Raw genomic sequence first — 21,996 nt, forward strand, 5'->3', positions numbered from 1 at the left:
TCAGTGGCAGGCACCCTCCAGCTTACTCCACAGGCCATACCTTTTGGGAGAAATGAAGGGAATGCAGAGAAGCAACACAGCAAAGACCTCTGCATAGAGGAAGGTGGCAACTGCAGTCCACTGCAGACTCATCCTGTGGTTAGCAGGTTTCCAACAGAGATGTGAGCTTGTTTCCTAGCAGGGAACAGAAGGAACAGAAGCTATGAGAACTGGGCAACCACTGACCTCGAGTTTAGGTATTTGGAGAGGCTAAGGTTGCCACTCATCACCCTGGACCCCAGCACTCTGCTTCAGAGCCCTTAAATCACCGGATAAATCGGGATTCAACGGACCACCGTAACTACTTGGCCAATGGCGCCCAACCGCCTGACAAACTTCCGCTTACGGGGACAGTTACTTGCCGCCCTCCAGCATGTGTGTTAACACGTCCAGAGCCACCTTTGTTGACGATTCCTTTCCCCGGGGAGTCCCAGAGACTCCTTGGGCCTGTTTAACTAAGAAAACGTATTCCATAAACAACAGTACATGAGCAGGAGGAAATCCTCAGCACCCACTGGGGTTCCCTTCCCAGGCAAGCTGCACCGTGCTGCAGAGGCTGGGCATTTTTCAAAACCCTGCTACAGCCAGCCCCGGGACCACAGTATTTTAATAACTGCACCCTGCGACCACCACCTACTCCCCCACAGAAACAGAAGTCCCTTCGGTCCCCAACCCTTCCGACCCATAGATAAAAACACAGCGCCTCCTTCTGGAACCATTTTCAGGAGCTAAAAAAGCCTTTCGACTATTCCTGCCTTCCATGGGGCCGGAGGCCTCGAGATGCCTTGAAAAGGCCCAAGACAGCGACTCCTAGAGGGCAGGAGTCAGGGCCAAGAGCAAACTCAGGTCTCGACTGAGCATCCCAAGCCCTCATCCAAAGAAAGTTCCAGAAGAAGCGAGTCTCCTCGAAGCCCTAGTGGGTCACAACGCCACCCAGCTCACGAGCCGCCCACGCAGCATCAGGCGGCCTGGGAGTAGCCCTGGCCCGGCACTCTCCCCAAAGGCTTTCCCAGAGCTCCTACGAGTGGGGTTCGCCACCGTCCCCTGGCCCTCAATCCCCGAAAGCCCCGCTCCAACCGTCGCCGCGGGCCCATTTCTCTCAGCCCAGCCCTCTCCCACACTCCCTTGTCGGCCCCAGATCCCTAGATTCCGCAGACCCCTCGGTGTCTCCACGCTGCTGGTCCCTTTCCCTCGCTGAGGGGATGGGGTAGCCTTCGCAACCCCAGAGCCCAGCCAGACGCATGGACCCCACTCACCGAGTTCCTCACAATCTACGCACACCCTGCCGCAACCACCAAAATCTCTCACCACAGTCCCAGCCCCGCCCCTTTCCCGCGGCCGGAAACCGGAACTGCCTACAGGGCCACGCCCACCAGCCCTCGCGAGGCCCCGGCGGCTCCGCCCACGGCTTCTTTCCGCCTCGATCGCCAGTTTAGGGCCTGTCTCCAAGGGCTGGAGAGGAAGCGGCGCCTCGCAGCGGGCGGCTGTCCGCGGTGCCTTGGGCACTCCGGATGCACAGGGGGCGGGATGGGGCGGAGCCTTGGCGGGAAAACAAGGGCAACTGCTCTAGCCGGCCGGGTCGTCCCTCGTCTCTGTGGTGGGGGGCGGGACCGGCGTGCAGCGAGAACGGGGTGGAGCGCCCCGCGCCTGGACTCCGCCTCTCGCCCCTCCTCCGCCTCCTCTCCTTCCCCTGGCTCGCCCCTGGGGAGGGCTGGATGGGTGGGGATTCTGGGCCGGTGGCGGAGTCACTGTCGCTTCAGCCAGGCTGCGAAGCGGACGGACGCACCCCGTGCCCCGGGAAGGGGCGCCACCAGGGGAGGAGGAGAAGGGGAAGAGATACCCTCTGCCTGAGATCTCTCGAGGCTCTCATCTCAGGGACTAGGGGATTGACAGGAGAGGGAAGCCAAGTTCCTCTATCTGCTCTGCCTGAAGAGGCCGCGACCCTGGAGGGCCCTGAGCCCACCCACATCAGGGGCCCTAGGACCACCCCGAGGGCCTAAAGCGACAGTCTTAGGGACCACTGCAAGGTTACCAGTTGCCTAGACAACGAACCTAGGGGTCAGCAACAGCCCTTTCCAGCACCTGCCTCAGGCATCACTCCCAGCCCCAAGCGTGCCTGCCAGTCCAGGTGACATGCCGGTGCTCTCCACCCCACGGCCCTCGAGGGTGACCATGCTGAGGCGCACAGCTGTGGTCCTGGCCCTCACAGCCTACGGAGTCCACAAAATCTACCCTCTGGTGCGCCAGTGCCTGGCTTCGTCCAGGGGCCCTCAGGTGCCGGCTGGAGACCCCACGCAAGAGGCCCTGGGGGCCACAGCGGCCAAGGCTGGCATGAACCGAGTATTTCTGCAGCGGCTCCTGGTGCTTCTGCGGCTGCTGTTCCCTCGAGTCCTGTGCCGGGAGACGGCGCTGCTGGTACTGCACTCTGCTGCCCTGGTGAGCCGGACTTTCCTGTCGGTATATGTGGCCCGCCTGGATGGTCGGCTGGCCCGCTGCATCGTGCGCAAGGACCCACGGGCCTTCAGCTGGCAGCTGCTACAGTGGCTCCTCATCGCTCTCCCTGCCACCTTCATCAACAGCGCCATCCGCTACCTGGAGGGTCAGCTGGCCCTGTCTTTCCGCAGCCGTCTGGTGGCCCATGCCTATAGCCTCTACTTCTCCCAGCAGACCTACTATAGAGTGAGCAACATGGACGGGCGGCTGCGCAATCCTGACCAGTCTCTGACAGAGGATGTGGTGGCCTTCGCTGCCTCTGTGGCCCACCTCTATTCTAACCTGACCAAGCCACTCCTGGACGTGGCTGTGACCTCCTACACGCTGCTTCGTGCAGCCCGCTCGCGTGGAGCTGGTACTGCTTGGCCCTCGGCCATTGCTGGCCTCGTGGTGTTCCTCACGGCAAACGTGCTACGGGCCTTCTCACCCAAGTTTGGAGAGTTGGTGGCAGAGGAGGCACGTCGGAAGGGGGAGCTGCGCTACATGCACTCTCGTGTAGTGGCCAACTCGGAAGAAATCGCCTTCTATGGGGGCCATGAGGTGGGGCAGTTTTGGGCATGTAATAGAGCATGCAGCTGGGAGGCCCAGGGCAGGCAGCTGGGCATGGTGGGGAAAGCCCAGGGCTGATTGGGGCTGATGCTAAAGGTGCAGTAGGCCATGGAAAGGGGCCTGGGGATGGGTGAGGCCTTGGATGGCTGTGGTCTTAGGTGCAGAAAAGGAAAAGCAGGACAACCAGGTAGGAGCAGGCCTGTGCCGGCTGCCTGTGCAACTCTGATCCACTTCTGCTTCTTTGCTTTGCTACCTTGATGAGCTTGCCCTGGACTTGGAGCTGCAGATCCTAGCGGTTTGAGACGCTAGCATTCTGGCTCACCCCAATGCTGCAGCCAGCCAGGAGGAGACTCCTGCCATCTGGGAGCAGAGACGGTAGGACGCAGCCTGCTGCCCAGCCTCTCCCTGGGCCCTTTGAAGGCTGGCGTCCACCAGAGCTGGCCGGCATTATGGGCATGACTCAGCCCAAGCCGAGGTTAACGAGCATCGCCCAGCTCAGCGGCCACTTGGTGGAGGCGGTGGCAGCAGTCAGGGTCAAGGCCCAAGGCCGTGGGTCTGCCGAGTTACAGACCAACCTAGCCTCCTCCCCGCTGCCCTGGGCTGTGTATGCCTAGCCCCAGCCGCCACCGCGGCAGGACACACTTCCTGCCCACCCGGCAGCAGCCCTGCCCCCAGCGTGGCCGCCCTTCCGCCTAGGTCCCAGGCTCAAGGCTCCCTGGTGGGCCTACGCCGATGGGCAGGCACTGGGAAAGGTTACTCCAGGCCAATGCTCCCTTTATCATTGCAGCCCCTCCCCTTCCTCGTGCCTGGGGTTGCAGCTGCCTCAGGTCTTATTCTCTGCAACTCCATTTTCGGTTCCTGAATGCCTTGGGGGGAGGGGCGCGGTAACATCCAACTCCTAAAGGCCAGTGTGTGTTCCCTAGGTCAGGTGGCCTCTTGCCCCTGGACCCTGTCTCATTGGTTGCACATCAAGTAGAGAAGCAGGGTTGCATCTGTTTTTTTTTTTTTTTTAAGAGGGCTTGTCCCTAAACTCTGAACTTCAGAGACATTCCAGGTGGGATCAGGTTTCAGATTAGGAGAAAAGTGCCTGGCCTTCTTCGGTATCCCCTCTCCCGCTTCCCTCTTCTCCTGCATGCCAGGCTGCAGGGCCTTGGCAGGCAGCCGTGGCCTTGGGTGAGGTGCTTGGCACATCACCTGCAGCTACATCGTCAGCCTTGGCTGGCACTCCTGCCAACTCCCAGCACGAGCCTGGATCATCAGGGTGCTCAGAGGAGACACTGTCACTTCAGGAACAGGAAATTGGGCCTGAGAAAAGCTTAGCTATGGGAGCAGCACCAGGTGCTAGGGGCAGGTTCTTTGAAGGACTTCCTCTGGTCCTGGCTTCATGAAGTCATTCATTTGCCAGGGTGGAGGGCCCTGTGTGCATTCTTGGCCAGTCTGGATAGGCCTCAGCTGGAAAGCTGTGTGGGGTGACAGGCCCCCATAGGTGGGTTGATTGCCCTTGCTGTTCAGGCATGTGGCTCACTCAAGTCCCACTGGCTGATGTCCCCATGGACAAGGGCCTGGGTTCAGATCAACAGGTTAGGACAGAAGTGACGGACTGGGAAAGGTTACTCCAATGGCCAAACAGCAGAGTATTCTCCTTTTACTAAGGTTTCAATGAGGCCGCTCATTTAAATACACACACATGCACACAACCTCTTGCTAGAGAACAAAGTAAACCTTTCTTAACAAGTCAAAGCACCATTTATAAGAATCTGGTTCTCCTAACAGCCCTGCCCGTGTGTTCCACATTCCTGTACTGCCTGCTTCCTGCAGGCAATGTGAGCTTGGGCAGAGCACTTTGTCTCTCTGGGCCTCAGTGTCCTACAGTGGACATGAGAATACACATGCTGTGATATGGGTGTAAATCAAATAGATGTGAAAGCACTTGGCAAATGGTGCCAGGCTGGGCATCCCTCATCAGTTAAGCATGGAAGTCAGGGCCAAGGATGTGTACCTGTACTGAACCAGAAAATATAGGACCCAGTAGCCACCTTGCTAGGAGCACTTTCCAATACCTCTGTCCTCCCCTACCTATCTGACTGCACTCAGTTCCCTGCAGAGGCACCTACCCAATCCTAACCTAGCAGGAAGTAGTAGCCAATGCACAAGGGCCTACCCATTGCTGAGGGAGGGAGAGCCAGGCTGGGATGCAGACCGCAGGGGAACATACCCTCCTGGTTTTGGTGGGGAAAAGCAGTGCAAGTTTCTCATGGAGAGGAACCCTGGAAAGTAGCCGGAGGTTGTCAAAGCCAAGAACACTACCTTTTGCTCTCGTGTACTGCTCTTTGCTTAGTTTAGGGTAGAAAAGTTAGAGCTAGCCTGTGCGGTGTCACATACCTGTAATCCCAGTGGCTCAGGAAGCTGAGGCAGGAATATTTCAAGTTCAAAGCCAGCCTCAGCAACTTAGGTAGGCTGTAAGCAACTCAGTGAGACCCTGTCTCTAAATAATGTATCAAAAAGGGCTGGGGATGTGGCTCAGTGGTTAAGTGCTCCTGAGTTTAATCCCCAGTACCAAAAAAAGAAAGAAAAATTAGAACTGATGGGGGTGGTGCTGAGGGAGTCCAGAGCCCCTCATGCAGAGGCCACCCAGGGTACAGAGAGGGGAGTGGTGAGTATCCTAGCTAGAGAGATAGTGGGAAGAGGGGACAGGTACTACACTATGACTTCAGGCAGTCCCTTCTCATCACCACTACCCACATTGGGACATGGCCTCACCCCAATTGTAACCCCCAGCTCTTAGCCTGGTCATGGCCATTAAACGGTGAAGTATGTGTGAGCAGTACTTGGAGATTCTCACCATCACCCCCACAAGAGTTGCCACAGGGCCTCTTGGTATGTGTCATCCTGGCAGGTGGAGCTGGCACAGCTGCAGCACTCCTACCAGAACCTGGCTTCGCAGATCAACCTCATCCTTTTGGAACGTCTGTGGTACGTCATGCTGGAGCAATTCCTCATGAAGTATGTGTGGAGTGCCTCGGGCCTTCTCATGGTGGCCGTCCCCATTATCACTGCAACTGGCTACTCAGAGTCAGGTGAGAGCCGGGGCTGTGGGAAAATGAGACAGGGTCCCTGTTTTTTCCTGTAGTACTGGATGCTAGGTTTGCAAGGACCCAGTGCTCAGCTGGCCGCCTCCCCATTTGACTGGGGATGTTGAGCCCCTGATGGCATCAAAAGATTACCAGAAGTCAAGCTCTTTTCATAGCTCCTTGTTGCCGTTCACCCAGCACATTCCTTGTACTGCCCAACCAAGCCTGGGACCACAACCCAGGAACACTGCATGCCACTCCACCATGCACGTGCACCCTTGCCCACCTGTCCTCAGCCCAACTATAACTTGGAGGTGGGAGGATTTGGAGAGTACCTTGGGTGAGCCCCTTCATGGGCCCAGCCTTGGTTTTCCCACCTCTAAAGTAGTTCTTGCAGGTTTCAGAGGATAGAGATCTATCTCTCTTCCCTGAAGCCTTTTGGGGAAGCAGTAAGCGCATCCTGTTATTGGTCAGGTTGTCTTTGTTCCCATTTTGTTCCTTTACTGATTTGCAGCTCATTCATTTTAATTTCAGACTTTCAGCAGTTACTCTTGAGAAGTTTCTAAGTCCTGAGACTAATTAATCAATATTAATCAATATCTCCCTTCTTCCTAGACTTTAGAACATAGGACCTTGGAGAACCAATCCCCATTGCACAGCCCAGCATGAAGTTTGGTTTCACATGGTTTTTGTTCTTAGCTATGCTTTAGCTGCCACCAGCTAAATGGAAAATGAACCAAAGTCCCTTGGGTGTGTAGACTTACCTGCTTGGCATTCAGTCATTATACCTCAGTCTGCCTCTCCATGTTCCATTTCCTTCTTCCAGGTAGACATTTTTAAAAATCTCTTTCAGGATGCATTTCAACCTGGGATATTCTCAATTATTTTGTTGTCTGCAATTGTCTTTATTCCTGAGCTAAGTTTAGGTTGGGTACAGAAATCTAGGTGGACAGTTAATTTCTCTCAGCCCTTTGTCGGTATTCCATTGTCGACTCACTTCCATTACTGTTGGAAAAAAAACTGTGATTGGTTTAATTGTTAGTAACCTGCATTTTCTCTCTGGGTGCCTTTATAATTTTCTCTTTCCCTGTAGCATTCTGCGTTTAGGTGTAGGTTTCTGTTTCTCCTGCTGGAGACTTCTGTATCCTTCGAAAATTCAGGGTTTTCAGTGTTTTTTCTGCTCACTAATTCTCCAGCTCACCAGTTTTTAATCACATCTAAGTTGATTTTTTTTACTTCTCATTGACTATTTTCTATAAGTTCTATTTGATTCTACTTCAGATAGAAATTTGAAAATGAAACTTTTCAGATTGAAATTTTAAACTGTTTTTGTATCTTATTTGCTCCTCTTTTGTCTGCTCCTTTTATGCTGCATATCATATTAGTCATGCTTATTTCACAGTATCTATCCAAAGACTTGATGATCTGAAGTTCTTGGGGGTCTAATCCACCATCATCTTCCCTGCTGGTCCTCACTCATGGTGGATCATTCCCTTGTGGGAATAGCTGTGGCATCCATGGAGGGTGTAATTCCTGTGTGCCTCTCTTCTTTTCTTTTGGGCACGTGCACCAGGGGTAATTAACTAGTTGTAGGTATGTTCATGTTAAGCTCTCAGCTTGGGCAGGAAAAGGGTGGTTCCAGGGCTTGGAGGCAATGTTCATTTGAAGCCCAGATATATAATTACCAATTCTTAGAGAAGATCTTTTGCTCAGGGCACCTAGAACCCAGGCAAGGTTGGTGAGACTCCCTGTCTTCTTCCCATCTGCTTTCTTTCAAGCACAGTTCTGCTTTAAAAGGTGTTCTAGTTTAGCTAGTTTGATAAGAGGGTTTTCAGTTATACATATATATATCTAAGCCTGACTTGTTTTAGAAACCGAAGTCTCTCTTATTTTTTTCCCTCTTTTTTTTTTTCACTTTGGGGCTTGCATACCTTCAGCTCTGTGTCCCTCTCTGGGTGACACCACCCCCAACCCTCCCTTCCAGTAAAGAAATCTAACTCTGGGGGTTCTACATGCAAAGGGACGCTTTGATTCAGTCATGGGTGCCTGGCACAGCCAGCATACCTGGCCCATGGCACATGGAGCCAGCCATGAGGAAACCAACTAGGCTTGTAGGAGATTCAAAGACGGGCAAGCTACTGCCAGGCGTGGTGGCACACATCTATAATTATAGCAACTCAGGAGTTGGAGGCAGGAGGATGGAAAGTTTAAGGACAGCCTCAGTAGTTTAGCAAGACCCTGTCTTCAAATAAAAATAAAAGGGGCCAGGCGCAGTAGCACACACCTGTAATCCCAGCGGCTCAGGAGGCTGAGGTAGGAGAACCGCAAGTTCAAAGCCAGCCTCAGTAATGGTGAGGTGATAAGCAACTCAGTGAGACTTTGTCTCTAAATAAAATACAAATTAGGGGGCTGGGATTGTGGCTCAGCAGTAGAGTGCTCGCAGGTTTGATCCTCAGCACCACATAAAAATAAATAAGTGAAATAAAGGTATTGTGTCCAAGTACAACTAAAAAATAAATATTTAAATTTTTTTTTAAAAAAATAGGGCTAGGGATGTAGCTTGGTGGCCAAATGATCCTGAGTTCAATCCCTGGCACCAAAGTAAGTAAGTAAGTAAATAAATAAATAAAGTGGTAAATCACCCCTGGGATCAAGCCTCAGTATCAAAAAAAAAAAAAAAAAAAAAAAAAGAGTGAGCTCCTGCCCCTGCCACCTGGCCCTCATAGCTAGTAACCTTTAGAAAATATACAAAGAATGTTCCCATCCTCCTTGCTGGCCCCACTTATGTCTTAGGGGCCTCCTTGTTATTTTCCTAAATACCACGCATTCATGGACTCAGGGTCCTTGCGCCTGCTGTGTGCCCTGCCAGGAATGTTCTTTCCTCTGCTGCCCCCGAGGCTCTGTCCCTTTCTCTGCCAGAGCTTTGCTCTCAGGTATCAGGTAAGCAAGGCCTGCCTTGACCACCATCCCTCTCTCCTTCCTTTCCCCTCTCCCAAACAGCATGTGTCACTTCTTTGTGGAATTCTTCCTTTTCTCCCCGCCTTCCACTGAGAGCTGTATAAGGGTAGAGATGTTTGTCTGTTTTATCCCTGCAGTACCCCTAGTACCTGGAGGCAAGTGAGGGCTCCAGGTGCTTCAAAGAGAGCCAGTGGGAGAAGACAGGCACTTAACTACTAGGGAAGATTTAGATAAGCCTATGTGACAGGCCTGGAGGGCCCAGGAAAGGAACACAACCTATCACCCACTCCAGCCCAAAGGTCTGGCTTGCTCTGCTGCAGCCAGGCCTTCAGCTTCCTAAGGTACTAAAAGGGACCTGCAGAGGGCAATTAGTTGTGTGAGTTCTGTCTCCAGGAAGGTGCCAGACTTGTGGACCCCTTCCCTTTGTCCACTCTATCAGGACCTTGAGGAAGAGGACTTGTATTCCTACCCTTCCTAGAGGGCACTGTGGGAAGAAAGGCTCAGGACCTTAGATTTGGAGGATTGATATTTACCCCACACCCAGTTTATATACCTGGTTTCCTGGGCCAGGCCCCAGTAGGCAATGTGAGGTGCTCTGTCCATCTATTTTTTTCCCCTTGCACTATCCCTTTTCCTCCCCTCCCTGTCATTGATCTCTGAGGCTGTCACTTCAGGATCACATATGTCCTTGGATAGTGTTCCTTCCCAGTTCAGTCCCAGGGGCCCTGGGCCCTGGAGCTTCTCTGGTAGTTGCTCACTACTCACCCACCCACACTCCTCACTGCCAGATTTCCAGATTCCTTGTGTAAAAACCCTGCTCCTCTGGAGACTCCCAAGGTCAAGCATGGTTGAAGGGCATACAATGGGATTTAGACAGACAGAAAAGCAGGTTCAGACTGGAGCAGTTCTTAGGAGCAAACAAGATAGCCATTGCCACAGAGGTCAGAGATCATAGCTCAAAGGGCCATGAGGGAGAATGGGCCCCAGGGAGGTCAGGAAGTGAGATATTCATGTTTCAAAGACAGCTCTGGGCATTAGATGAGGAAATCCAGAGGCTGATATGGTACAGTACAGAGGGGCTGGGACAGTCCAGGTGAGAGGAGCTGGTTGTGTCAAGAAACAAAGTCATGTTCCTGTAACTTATTTTCTTAAAGTTATTGAGATGTGATTAACAGACCATGTAATTTAGCCTTTTGTTGCTTGTTGTTGTTGTTGTTGTTGTTGTTGTTTTTGGGGGGTGCTCTACCACTGACCTAATCCACAGCCATTTCTATTTGTTGTTTTGAGACAGGGTCTCACTAAATTGCCCAGGTGGCCTCCAACTTGTGATCCTTTTGCCTTGCTCTCCTGTATATCTGGGATTACAGGCATGCACCACTGCACTGGGATCAATCAGCCTTTAAAAATGGACAATTAAGTGTTTTTTTTTTAATATATCCACAGAGTTGTGCAACCATCACCACTATCTACATACAGAACATTTTTACACCCTAAAAATAAACTGCAGACCCATTATCTATCAGTCATTCCTTAATCCTTCCCTGCCCAGCCCCTGGCACCCACTAATTTACATTCAATCTATGGATTTGCTCATTATGGACATTTCATAGAAATAGAATCATATGATATGTGACCTTTTGTGACTGGCTTCTTTCACTGAGCATAATTATTTCAAGGTTCATCTATGTGATGAGATGAATCAGTACATCATTCCTTTTTATAGCCAAATAATATTCCATTGTGTGTGTGTATGTTTTTCTTTGCAGTACTGGGGATTGAACCCAGGAGCATTCTACTGCTAAGCTACATCCCCAGCCCTTTTAAAATTTTATTTTATTATGAAACAGTGTCTCACTAAGTTGTTGAGGCTGGCCTCAAACTTGGAATCCTCCTGCTTCAGCCTCCTGAGTTGCTAGGATTACTGACATGTGACACCATTGCCAGCTTGTACCACAATTTCTTTATCCATTCATCCACCAATGGACATCTGGATTGTTTGCACCTTTTGGCTATACTGGATAGTTCTGCTGTGAGCATTTTTATGTGGGCATACAGTTTTGTTTCTTGTAGATATATAGCTAGGAATGAAATTCCTGGGTGGGTCCTCTGGTAATTCTAGTTTTAACTTGTGAGGAAGTGCCATACTGTTTTCTAGAGCAGCTGCACCATTTTATCTCCCATGTGCAGTGGATGAGGGTCCAACCTCTCATCCTGGCAAGTGTTTATTATTTCCCTATTTTATAGCCACACTTGTGGGGATGAGGTGCTATCTCTGGGTAGTATTCATTTGCAACATCAACTAATGATGTTGAACATTTTTTTTTTTCATGAGCTTAATGGCCATTGGCATACGTTCTCTGAACAAATATCTATTCAGATCTTTTGCTGGTTGTTTGATTGGGTTGTCTATCTTTGGTTGAGTTGTGGAAGTTCTTTATATATTCTGCATACTACACCTTTACCAGATATGTGGCTTACAAATGTTTTCTCCCAGTGCTATGTTATCTTCTTTCTTTCTTTCTTTTTTTTTCCTGGCAGTACTGAGAATTGAACCCAGGGTGCTCTACCACCAAGCAGCATCCCCAGTCCTTTTTGGGGGAAGGGGGTTGGGGACCAGGGATTGAACCCAGGGGCACTTAACCACTGAGCCACAACCCCAGCCCTTTTAAAACTTTTTTTGTTTTGTTTTGAGTCAGGGTCTCACTAATTCTTTGGGGTGTCACTAAGTTGTTGAGGTTGCTCTCAAACTTACAATCCTCTTGCCTCAGCCTCTTGAGTCACTGAGATTATGGGCATTCACCACCATACTGGCCCTTTTCACTTTCTTGACGATGTTCTTTGGTGTCCAGAAGTGTTGGATTTTGGTGCTGTTCAGTTAATCTGTTTTTCTTTAGTTACTTGTGCTTTTGATGTCATAGTTAAGGAACTGTTGCCATATCCAAAAACATGAAGTTTTATCTTTGTTTTCTTCTGATTTTATAGATTTAGCTCTTATACACATCAACCTCTGATCCTCTTGAAGTTAGTTTTGGTATTTGGTGTGAGGTAGGGATCACTCTTATGTGCATGTATGTATCCAGCTTTCTTTCCCCTGGTGGCTCATTTTGACTTTCCACTGTCTCTCCTCCACCTCTTCCACTGGTGGGCAGACTCGGAAGACATGAAGAAGGCAGCCTTGGAGAAGGAAGAGCTTGTGAGTGAGCGCACAGAAGCCTTTACTATTGCCCGAAACCTCCTCACAGCTGCTGCAGATGCCACTGAGCGGATCATGTCATCCTACAAGGAGGTAACCACAGCACAGCCCCCACCCCTGCAAACAGCTGGCCAGGGCTAAGTCCATGCTGCTCTTCTTCCAGGTGACAGAGCTAGCTGGCTACACAGCACGGGTTCATGAGATGTTCCAGGTATTTGAAGATGTCCAGCACTGTCGTTTCAAGAGACCAGGCGAGACAGAGGACAGTCAGGCATGGTGTGGGACCATGGTACGATCTGGTGTTCGTGTGGAAGGGCCCTTGAAGATCCAAGGTATGGTAGTCTCCCCCACACAGAGCACCCCCTCTCATCCCTGCCTCACTATTTGCTGCCTGGGCTTTGTTCCCATCCTGACACTCAAGGATTATCCAGTCTATCCAGGAGAGAGGGCTTCCCAGCAGGGTCATTGAAAACTTTCACCAGGTTTAGTGGGGTCCCTAGGGAGGGTTTCTCCAGGAGAGGTGCTGGTTCAGCAACATGCCTTCTTAGAGTCGTTGCTGCCAGCCAGACTGCTAATGTAGCCTCCTGAGTGCCCTGGATGAATTATTGGTTAAGAAAGTGGGGACAAGGGGGTGTAGCCAGGCATGGTGGCATATGCCCATAATCCAGGTACTCAGGAGGCTGAGTCAGGGGAGGATTGCAAGTTCCAGGACAGCCTTAGCAACTCAGAGAGATTCTATTTCGAAATTAAAAATTTAAATGGCTAGGGATATGACTAGTGGTAGAGCACCCGTGGATTCAATCTCCAATATCAAAGAAAGGAAGGAAGTGAGGAAGGAAAGAAGAAGAAGGGGAGGAGGAGGAAGAAGAAGAGAAGAGAGGAGAGAAAGGCAGGTAGTCCTTGAGTGTAGGAGATCATGCATCCATGAAGGGCAGCCAGAGAAAATTCAAGGCAGTGTGCAAGCATGGAGCGACAGTTTAGCCAGCTGTCGGATTATAATAATACAATAAGAAGAGGGACCTGGACATTGGAGTTGGCTTTGACATGGTGCCAGGAGGGTAGGGCCACAGAGCAGGAGTAGACACTCAATGCTACTGGTTCCAAGAAGACCACAGGGTGGCAGCCCACACACAGTACTAGACACTGGGAAAGGGGAGATCTGCCTGTCAGAAGGCCTGGCTGTTTTACCAAAGGACCTAGTACTGCACCATGCTAATTGAATATATACTGGTTTGCTACTGGGGAAGCAAGGGAGGGCAGCCAGGGGCACACAGAACTCACCAAAACACTGCTGCCTGTCCTTCCTCCTTGCACTCTCTCTGCAGGCAAAGTAGTAGACGTGGAGCAGGGGATTATCTGCGAGAACATCCCCATCATCACGCCCACAGGAGAGGTCGTAGTGGCCAGCCTCAACATGAGGGTAGGTCAGTGGGCTGGGAAGGTGATAGAGTACTTGCCTGCTTATGCGAGGCCCTGGGTTCCATCTCCAGCACGCATAAATAAATAAATAAATAAATAAATAAATGAATGAATGAATGAATGAATGAATATAAATCACAGGTAGTGCTTATCACATAGACTTAGTTGACAGGTCCAGGATACATGGCTTTGGGTCCTGGCCATCTGCCATCTGCAAGCCCAAGCCTTTGGCTTCCCATCTGACTGTGCTGGCAGTAGCCATTGTCCCCAGATGTACATGGCAGATGGGTCAAGGTCAAGATGAGAGACCAACGTGCCTCTGTGTTCTGAGGCAATAGAATCAGAGCTGATAAAAGAGACTAACTATCACCAAGATTGGCCAACAGTTACACAAGTGTTTCTGGTCTGATTGTTGCCAGCTTCCAAACACCCTGAAAGAGCTAAGATTTGGGGGCTCTCATTCCACTCCAGCTGCAGGGGAGGAGATTGCTGCTCTCTCCATCTGGGGCCCTCTGCTCTCCAGGCTAGGTACCTGTCCCATCTGCTTTGAGAAGCTCCCTATACAGGGTCTATGTGGTGGGCACAGAGCTATTCACTGAGGAGTGCTCCCAGGCCCTGGAGAGGTTGTGGAATGGAATTTCTGGGAGCTAAACCATCTACTGATCACCTTTGTGCCCAATCAGGGCTTTGGGTAAGGTCAAGAAGCAATGGAGTAAGAGGAAGAATGAGCAGGGGAATGGGGAGGAAGTAAGAGGGATTCATTCCTTTCTTCATTCATTTGACCAATGTTCCCTGAACTCTGGGCTGAGTACTGGAAGCCAGAGATAAATTAGGAGGCCCATGCCCTCAAGGTGTCCTCACTCTGGGGGGCACTACAGTGTTACAAAGGACCCCAATTAGACAGCTGTCCAGAGTATAACAGGAGCTGAAAAAATAATGGTCACCATCCTAGGGGTGAGTGGAGGTCCAGTGAAGCTTCACTTAGGAGTCACAGACAGGAGGATGGGTAGGCATGACTAGAACAAAGGACTGAGGGAGGAGGCACCAGGGCCTGCCATGTTCCTGCAGGGAAGGGCAAGAGGAGGGGGGAGTGCCTAGGCCTTGAGGGGACGAAGATGGGAGAAGGCCCCTGAGAGCCAGATGGAGGCAGGCGTGTGTCACTACCCAACGTAGCACAACTCAGTGATGTGATCCACTTTACCCCTAGTATTGGTCACTCTAGGGGCTGGGGAGCAGCCAGCTGCTAGTGGATCCAAGATGAGTGGTTTCCAGGCTAACCTGGAAGAAGCCCAAGGAGGCAAAGATCCTAGGTGAAAAGGGACACAGCTGGTTAGAAAACAAGGCCAGGGGAGAAGGGGAAGTGGTGGGTGGAAGAGCAGGGGCAGAGTCCTGAGTGATCCTGTAGCCCTCTTGTCTCCTCTTGCTCTCTGGAGTTAAGAGTCACATGATGGTGTGAATGTTCTGGGGCTGGCCCTACAAAGTTACCACAGACTGGGTGGTTTTAATACCAGAAATGGACTCTTCCCAGTTCTGGAGGCCAGATGTGTACATCAAGGTGCTGAGGTGCTGGTAGGATGGGTTCCCTCTGGGGGCTGTGTGGGAGAATCTGGCATGGGCCCCTCCCAGCTTCTGGTTTGCAGCAAATCCTAGGCGTTCCTTTGCTTCTGCTGCACCACCCCGACCTGTCTTCACATGACGTCCTCCCTCTGCATGTGTCTGTGTGCAAATCTCCCCTTCTGCTAAGGACACCAGCCTTGTTGGATTAGAGACAACTCCAGTAGGACTGCCTGTTAATTTAACCAGTTGTATCTGCAACAACCCAATCTCCAAATAAGGTCACACTTGGAGGTAGTGGGGGTGAGGATTCCAACACATGAATTTGGGGGACAAAATTTGACTCATTACACTGCCCAAAGTAAACCAAATGCTAGAACCTTAAATCTTCCCAGGAGCCCTGTGCATGGTGTTGTTATCTGTGGCTTTCACAGATAAGGAAACACACACTGAGAGAGGGAAGACACAATGTGTGACCATGCTGGTGGTGGCCAGGGAATCTCTGCTCCACGGTGCCTAACTCCATGCCCTGGGCTCTCTCTAACACCTGCCAGCACCGGTGCTCACTGTGAATCTGGCAGGCTGGGACAGAGCCTCGCTGCACTCTGACCCCTCCTTCCTATGCACCACATTTCCCTAAGTCCAGCACAGATAACGCAGCAGGCTAACCAGGAATCTGGAGGACTCTGATGTGCTTGATGCTAAGCCCACGGGCCACACAGGCATTTTGTGTCCCCCTGGCACCTGTGGACGTGAAGAGGACTATGGGGGCAGGGAGATGGGCAGTGGAGATTTGGATTGTAAGTGAGAACTGTAAAGAAAGTGCCTCGCCCTGGGCAGCTCCTAAAAGGGATTGGGCCTCTTGATCCTGTGCTTGGACTCCCAGTGAAGTGGAATTGAGGGTAACATTGACTGTCTTGGAACACACCCTTCCTCTTATGCTGGCCTGTGCTTTCTGGGCAGGACCAGGTCTTGTCTATTTCCTTGCATGTTGGGCCAGGTGTTCGTTTAGGGCTCTGGATGCTGGACCCCATCCCTCTGATCCTAAAATCCCTTATCAAAAGATTGAGAATGGCCTGTCTGCCAGCCTAGGACAGAGGGAGCCTTCTGAGGCTAGGAAGGAAGCCACAGGGTGTGGCAAAGGAGGCCCATGCCTAGGTGTCACAGTCTGCTGCCTCGCTGCCTCTGCAGGTAGAAGAAGGCATGCACCTGCTCATCACGGGCCCCAATGGCTGTGGCAAGAGCTCTCTTTTCCGGATCTTGGGCGGGCTCTGGCCCACGTACGGTGGTGTACTCTATAAGCCCCCACCCCAGCGTATGTTCTACATCCCACAAAGGTAAGGAGGCCAGCCACAGGAGAGGCCTCCCCAGCAGGCTGCTGGAGATGGAGCCCTGTTCCCAGATATCTGTGCCCCACCGTTTCCCACCTGTGCACTTGGAGGCTTACAACAGAGGTCCAGGGAAATGTTAGAATCTGCCCCTTAGGAAAAGATACAAGACATTATCTCTGAGCTGGTCAGGGGCTATGAGGCCTGTGCCCTCCCTTCCCACCCCCATCCACTCTGTCCATTTAAGATCTGGGTGGGAGGGTTGGTGCACGGGTACCCACAGATGTTGGGGGGTGCACACACACTGTATGCCTGCACATGTTAATGTATATGTGGTGCGCATGTTAGTGTGGGTGGGTGTATGGGCATGGTGGGCATGTACCACCTGGAAGGCTCTGTGTTCAGCCAGGGCCACCATAGAGCCCACTCAAGCACAGACACCCTCACAGAAACAGGGCCACGCTGCCCTCAGTGAACACTCAGCCTTCCCACAGGCCCTACATGTCCGTGGGCTCCTTGCGTGACCAGGTGATCTACCCGGACTCAGTGGAGGACATGCGGAGGAAGGGCTACTCCGAGCAGCAGCTGGAAGCCATCCTGGACATCGTGCACCTCCACCATATCCTGCAGCGGGAAGGAGGTAGGGGTGGGGCTGCTATCCAGTTTATCATCCACTGCAGGTAGCAATCAATTGCACTTTGTTCCAAGACTCTGATGGGGAACCTTTTGCCACCCCCAGCCCAGGGGGATGAGGATTATCTCAGCAACTAAGAGTCCAAAGTGCTTGCTGCAAGCCCCACCTACCAGGAAGGACAGGCAGTAAACAGGTAACCCCAAGGGGACTTTCAACAAGGCTCTCTATAGGAGCCCAGGACACCCTTTTTCAGAGAAGAGAGGCCTGAGCCAAGAACTGTGGAACATTAAGAAGTCACCCAACCTGGGAACCAAGGGACAGCAGGGCAGAGTATAGCATAGGCTCTGTGGCAGGGAGATGCTGGCTAACAGTGGGCCATGGAAGCCTGGACTTGCCCTGAGAGGCATCAAAAGCCCTTAGAAGGGTATAAGCAGAGAAAGTGACAGGTTACTTTTGCATTTCAACAAGATGGCCCTCCTCCAGGCAATGGGCAAGTGCCCTAGCCAGGCTGTGTATGCAGAGGCTTGAAATGTGGATGGGGAGAGCAGAGTCAGAGGGGACTCTTGGAAGAGTCCTTAGGAGGGAGGGACAGCTGGCAAAAGAAGTTGTTTCAGAGAAGAAAAGGCTTATGGAGGGACAGTGCTTGTCTGCAATGTCCACTGTGCCCAGGGGAAGAAAGAGAGGGCTACCCAACTACAAGCACAGAATGGAGGTCATCGCTGAGTTTCTTAATGAAGTCTAAGCATCTGGGCTCCATTTCCTGCCTTCCCCACTTAGATAGAAGATGCCCTTGCACAAAGACCTCACTTCTCTGACTCTTCACCTGCAGCATTAAATGCAATAACTCCTGTGAGGAGCACTAGTGCATTTTCAAAAAATGGCAGGGGGTATGAGGATTCAGGAAGATTTTTCCCAGGTATTGTCACCTGCCCATACAGAAAAGGGGAACAAGAGGTGAGGTCACTGCAGCTCTGCTCACTTCGGAGCTTCATCCCCATATTTCCCCTGGCCTGGCCTTACTTCTTTTGTTCCTGCCACCTTCAACCTGGATGGACATCCCTGCTCCTGCCCTCTATGGTGCCCCTGAAGGCCTAGGACCTGTGGCCAGTCATCACAACCTATTAGGATTGAGTTTAGCTATAACAGAATTATGCTGTCCCATAGTGATTCAAAAGTTTAGCCTACTGTGCTGAGTCCCCAAAAAAGTAGGCCACAGTTGGAGGGGGTGGCCCCTCTCTGTGCAGGCTCTGGGAATCCAGGCTATTCTATTATGTATGGCCTCCATTCCCAAAGTCACTTCATGATCCAAGACAGCTGGGGCAGCCATCACATACATGTCCCCTGCTATGAGATAAAGGAAGTAGAGGGGAGAGGCTTGCCTTCTGTCTTTCAAAGAAGGTTCCATCAGCTGCCACATGTGTGACACTCACATTCCTATCCCATTGTACAGAATTTAGTCACACAGTAATACCTCACTGCAGGGCAAGCTAGAAAGTACTCTTTTGGGGGATGCAGGAGTACTGGGCATTGAACTCAGGGCACTCGGCCACTGAGCCACATCCTCAGCCCTATTTTTTATTTTATTTAGAGACAGGGTCTCACTAAGTTGCTTAGCATCTTGGTTTTGCTAAGGCTGGCTTTGAACTTGTGATCTTCCTGCCTTAGCCTCCCAAGGCCCTGGGATTACAGGCATATGCCACCATACCCGGTGGAAAATAGAATCTTGATGTTTTGATTCTGAGCTGCCACGTGCCCTGGCAAAACTTCTAGTCCTGTGGGAAGGCAGATGGATGATAGGAGAGGAGGCACCCCTTCTGCACAACCATCCTGACAAATCACCCTACTCATCTGCCTGCTCAGACAACCTGGAAGCCCTGCCAAGGCACTGGCACCAGATCATGCTATGTAGCTCAGTCCTTCCAGCAAAGAGCTCCATTCAGGGGAGACCACTCTGTCCATCCCTGGGGCTCTCTGCCATGGGCATCTGCTGCCCACTAAAGGAGGTATTGGCAAGCTCTTCGTTGGCACCCCACTGGGGCTACACATAGGGAGCCTCAACAACAGAAGTGCATCTTCTCCCAGTTCAGGAGGCTGGACATCCAAGTTCAAGGAGTTGGCAAGGCTGATTCCTTCTGAGGCAGTGAGGGAAGAATCTGCTCCAAACCTCTCTTCTTGGCTAATGGAAGCCATCTTCTCCATTTCTCTTCATACTGTCTTCCACCTCTGCTTGTCTCTGTGTCCAAACTTCCCCTTTTCATAAACACACCAGTCCTATTGGATTAGAACCACCCTAATGGTCTCATATTAACTAATTACACCTGCACTAACCCTATTTCCGAATAAGGTTGCATTCTCAGAAATAGGACTCTAATATGTCTTTTTGGGGAGGAAGAATTCTGGTCCCAACTCTTTCAGTTATTAAAGTATCACAGACAGACAAGGACACAGCAGAAGTAGGCAACTGGACAAGCTCCTTTGGAGTTCACATGTGTCCTGTCTTTCCATCATCCTTGTTACCCTAGCTCTCCCTGCATAAGCCCCAGCACCCCTGCCCCTCACACACATGCACTGGGTCCTATTGAATTGAGTGGAGCTCCTTGCCCTCTGGCCAGGTTGGGAGGCCATATGTGACTGGAAGGATGTCCTGTCAGGGGGTGAGAAGCAAAGAATCGGCATGGCCCGCATGTTCTACCACAGGTAAGCCTCTGGTGGTCGGGCCATCTGGGGTGGTCCAAGCCAGCAACAGAGAGAAATTGGTGCTCCCTAGGGCCTTCCTCAAGACAAAGGCACCTTCCAGGAGGAGCCTTGATTCTACCCTGAACGTAGCTGGGTGGGGTTGGAGCCTGGTCAGGGGTTGGCAATGGAGGGTCACAATCTCTCCCTGTCGGCCGTCTTCCACCAAGGCCCAAGTATGCCCTCTTGGACGAGTGCACCAGTGCTGTAAGCATAGACGTGGAAGGCAAGATCTTCCAGGCAGCCAAGGATGCAGGCATCGCGCTGCTCTCCATTACCCACCGGCCCTCCCTGTGGTAGGTGCCTCAGAGAGGTCCACTCTTGGAGGAGGGGGATGGGGCTGCCACCCAAGGAGGGGAGGGCAGCTACCAGCAAACATCCCTGTCCTTCTCCCGGCCAGGAAGTACCACACACATTTGCTGCAGTTTGATGGGGAGGGGGGCTGGAAGTTCGAGAAGCTGGACTCAGCTGCCCGCCTGAGCCTGACCGAGGAGAAACAGCGTCTGGAGCAGCAGCTGGCTGGCATTCCCAAGATGCAGCGGCGCCTCCAGGAGCTCCGCCAAATCCTGGGAGAGGCCATGGCACCACAGCAGCCCCCAGCAGCCAGCCTCCCAGGCCCTTGATGAAGACCCAGTCCCTTGCCCCTCCCCCTCCCCAGGCTCTCTGATCACATGAAGGAAACTGCAGCTCCCACCCTGTCCTCACAGTCCCTGCATGCCTTTACCTCTTCCTGGCCTCCTTGCTGTGGGTCTGCCCTTTGTAGAAGACCCCAGGGAACCTGTCCTCTTCCCCATACCACCACCCCCAGGCAAGTAGGAATGGAGGGTGGCACCCTACTTCCTGCCCCCAACTGTCTATCACTCTGGGGGCTGCTCCACAGTAACTGTCCTGTTCAGGGCAGCAAGTCCTTTACTTTTCTCTGGGGGGGGGGGGTGAGCCCACAGTCCTGACCCTGCACCTATGTATGGTTGAGCCATACACAGGAAGCAATCAGGGACCCCTCAGGCCCCTGCTCACTGCCACCAGCCAGAGACTGGCAAGCCTGGTGACTGTGTGTCATCTTCCTCCTGAAATTCAAGTTCCTGTTATTACCTCTTCAATACCTTGCAGACCCCCTGGTCCTTCCTTCTATTGCCACCTTCCAGGGTAGCCAGCCAAGGCCCCTGTTCCGGGAAGCATCTTTCCTGCCATAGAAGCAACCAGATGGGGCCCAGGGCCAGCCAGTCCCATGCGTGCATCTTCTCCCCCATGGTGGTCGCAGAGAGCCCTGGGGAGAAAGAATGGCTCAGCATTCCTCCCAGCCACAAGAATGTAGCCTGGCTGGTTCACTCCCTTGCTTTCTCTCTTTCTACAGCCTAATTTATTGGATTCCCTGTTTGTAGTCATCTAAATTGCCAATGTGAGCACCCTGCCAGCAGGGAAGGCCACCAGGCGCAGTCCCTCCAGCTGCCCAGCCTCTGAGACCACAGGCCCTGTTCCCACGGGTGCCAAGCCTGGCCCCCCCACCAGCCTATACTGCCAGCCGCCACTGGGGGGCGTGCTCTGCCTGCCAGGGGGAGTAAGGGCACAGTGTTTCCTGCTCAGTGCCAAAGAGGGGTCCTAGGGGGCGCTGTCTCTACCAAGCCAGCCCTCGCCAAGAGAGACCCCACCACCGCTGTGTGCCTTTCCTGGGCCCTCAGCCCGTGGGCGGGGGCACCCCCCTTAGTCCCCTCAGTAAAAATATCCTACAGAAAATGCAGTCTCGCTTCCCTGCCTGTGTCCTGTTGTGGGGGAGGAGGGCAAGAGGTTGGCTGTGGAACAATTTGGGAAAGGAGTGTACCTAGCTTCCCAAGCCCCTCAGGGAGAAATCGCCTTAGCCACCACCTGTATCCAACCTGAAGACAGGTTCAGTGCTTTCTCTGAATGGAAATGTTCTTGGGTTACATTCACATGGTGTTGGGGCAGGGGAACTGACAATGACATTTCACAAAAATATTGACTGAGCCAAAGCAGGACTTAGCCTGGTGCTGGAGAGAGGGGATTACC

The 21,996-nt window shown here is 52.1% G+C and overlaps 2 protein-coding genes across 6 annotated transcripts in view; one reads left to right on the forward strand and one right to left on the reverse strand.

Annotated features, from left to right (window-relative positions):
- The window catches only part of BCAP31 (B cell receptor associated protein 31), a 30,027-nt gene extending 28,499 nt beyond the window's left edge, over positions 1-1,528 (reverse strand). The window contains exons 1-3 of one of the 4 annotated variants that reach the window (XM_081278401.1): positions 1,296-1,322; positions 386-494; positions 41-174 (exon numbers count right to left, since the gene is read on the reverse strand). In XM_081278401.1, the coding sequence (XP_081134527.1) occupies positions 41-132 (92 nt within the window). In that variant the 5' untranslated portion in view covers positions 133-174; positions 386-494; positions 1,296-1,322. Of the gene's footprint in view, positions 1-40; positions 175-335; positions 495-1,295 lie in introns of those variants that run through there. The other 3 variants (XM_081278402.1, XM_081278399.1, XM_081278400.1) reach the window with 3 other exon arrangements.
- Positions 1,529-1,745: 217 nt separating this feature from the next.
- Positions 1,746-21,709, forward strand: ABCD1 (ATP binding cassette subfamily D member 1). 2 transcript variants are annotated; one of them, XM_081278396.1, is made up of 10 exons: positions 1,747-3,072; positions 5,978-6,158; positions 12,260-12,396; positions 12,467-12,635; positions 13,629-13,723; positions 16,468-16,613; positions 17,099-17,244; positions 19,851-19,935; positions 20,142-20,267; positions 20,372-21,709. In XM_081278396.1, the coding sequence occupies exons 1-10, from the start codon at positions 2,173-2,175 to the stop codon at positions 20,592-20,594; spliced, it is 2,208 nt and encodes a 735-aa protein (XP_081134522.1). In that variant the 5' UTR covers positions 1,747-2,172; the 3' UTR covers positions 20,595-21,709. The 2 variants fall into 2 exon arrangements, with proteins under 2 accessions (XP_081134523.1, XP_081134522.1); XM_081278397.1 differs by lacking the exon at positions 20,142-20,267 and having other exon boundaries at positions 1,746-3,072.
- The last annotated feature ends 287 nt before the right edge of the window (positions 21,710-21,996 follow it).

This window comes from Spermophilus citellus (genome assembly GCF_964194105.1).
Source record: "Spermophilus citellus genome assembly, chromosome: X".
NCBI classification, from domain to species: Eukaryota; Metazoa; Chordata; class Mammalia; order Rodentia; family Sciuridae; genus Spermophilus; species Spermophilus citellus.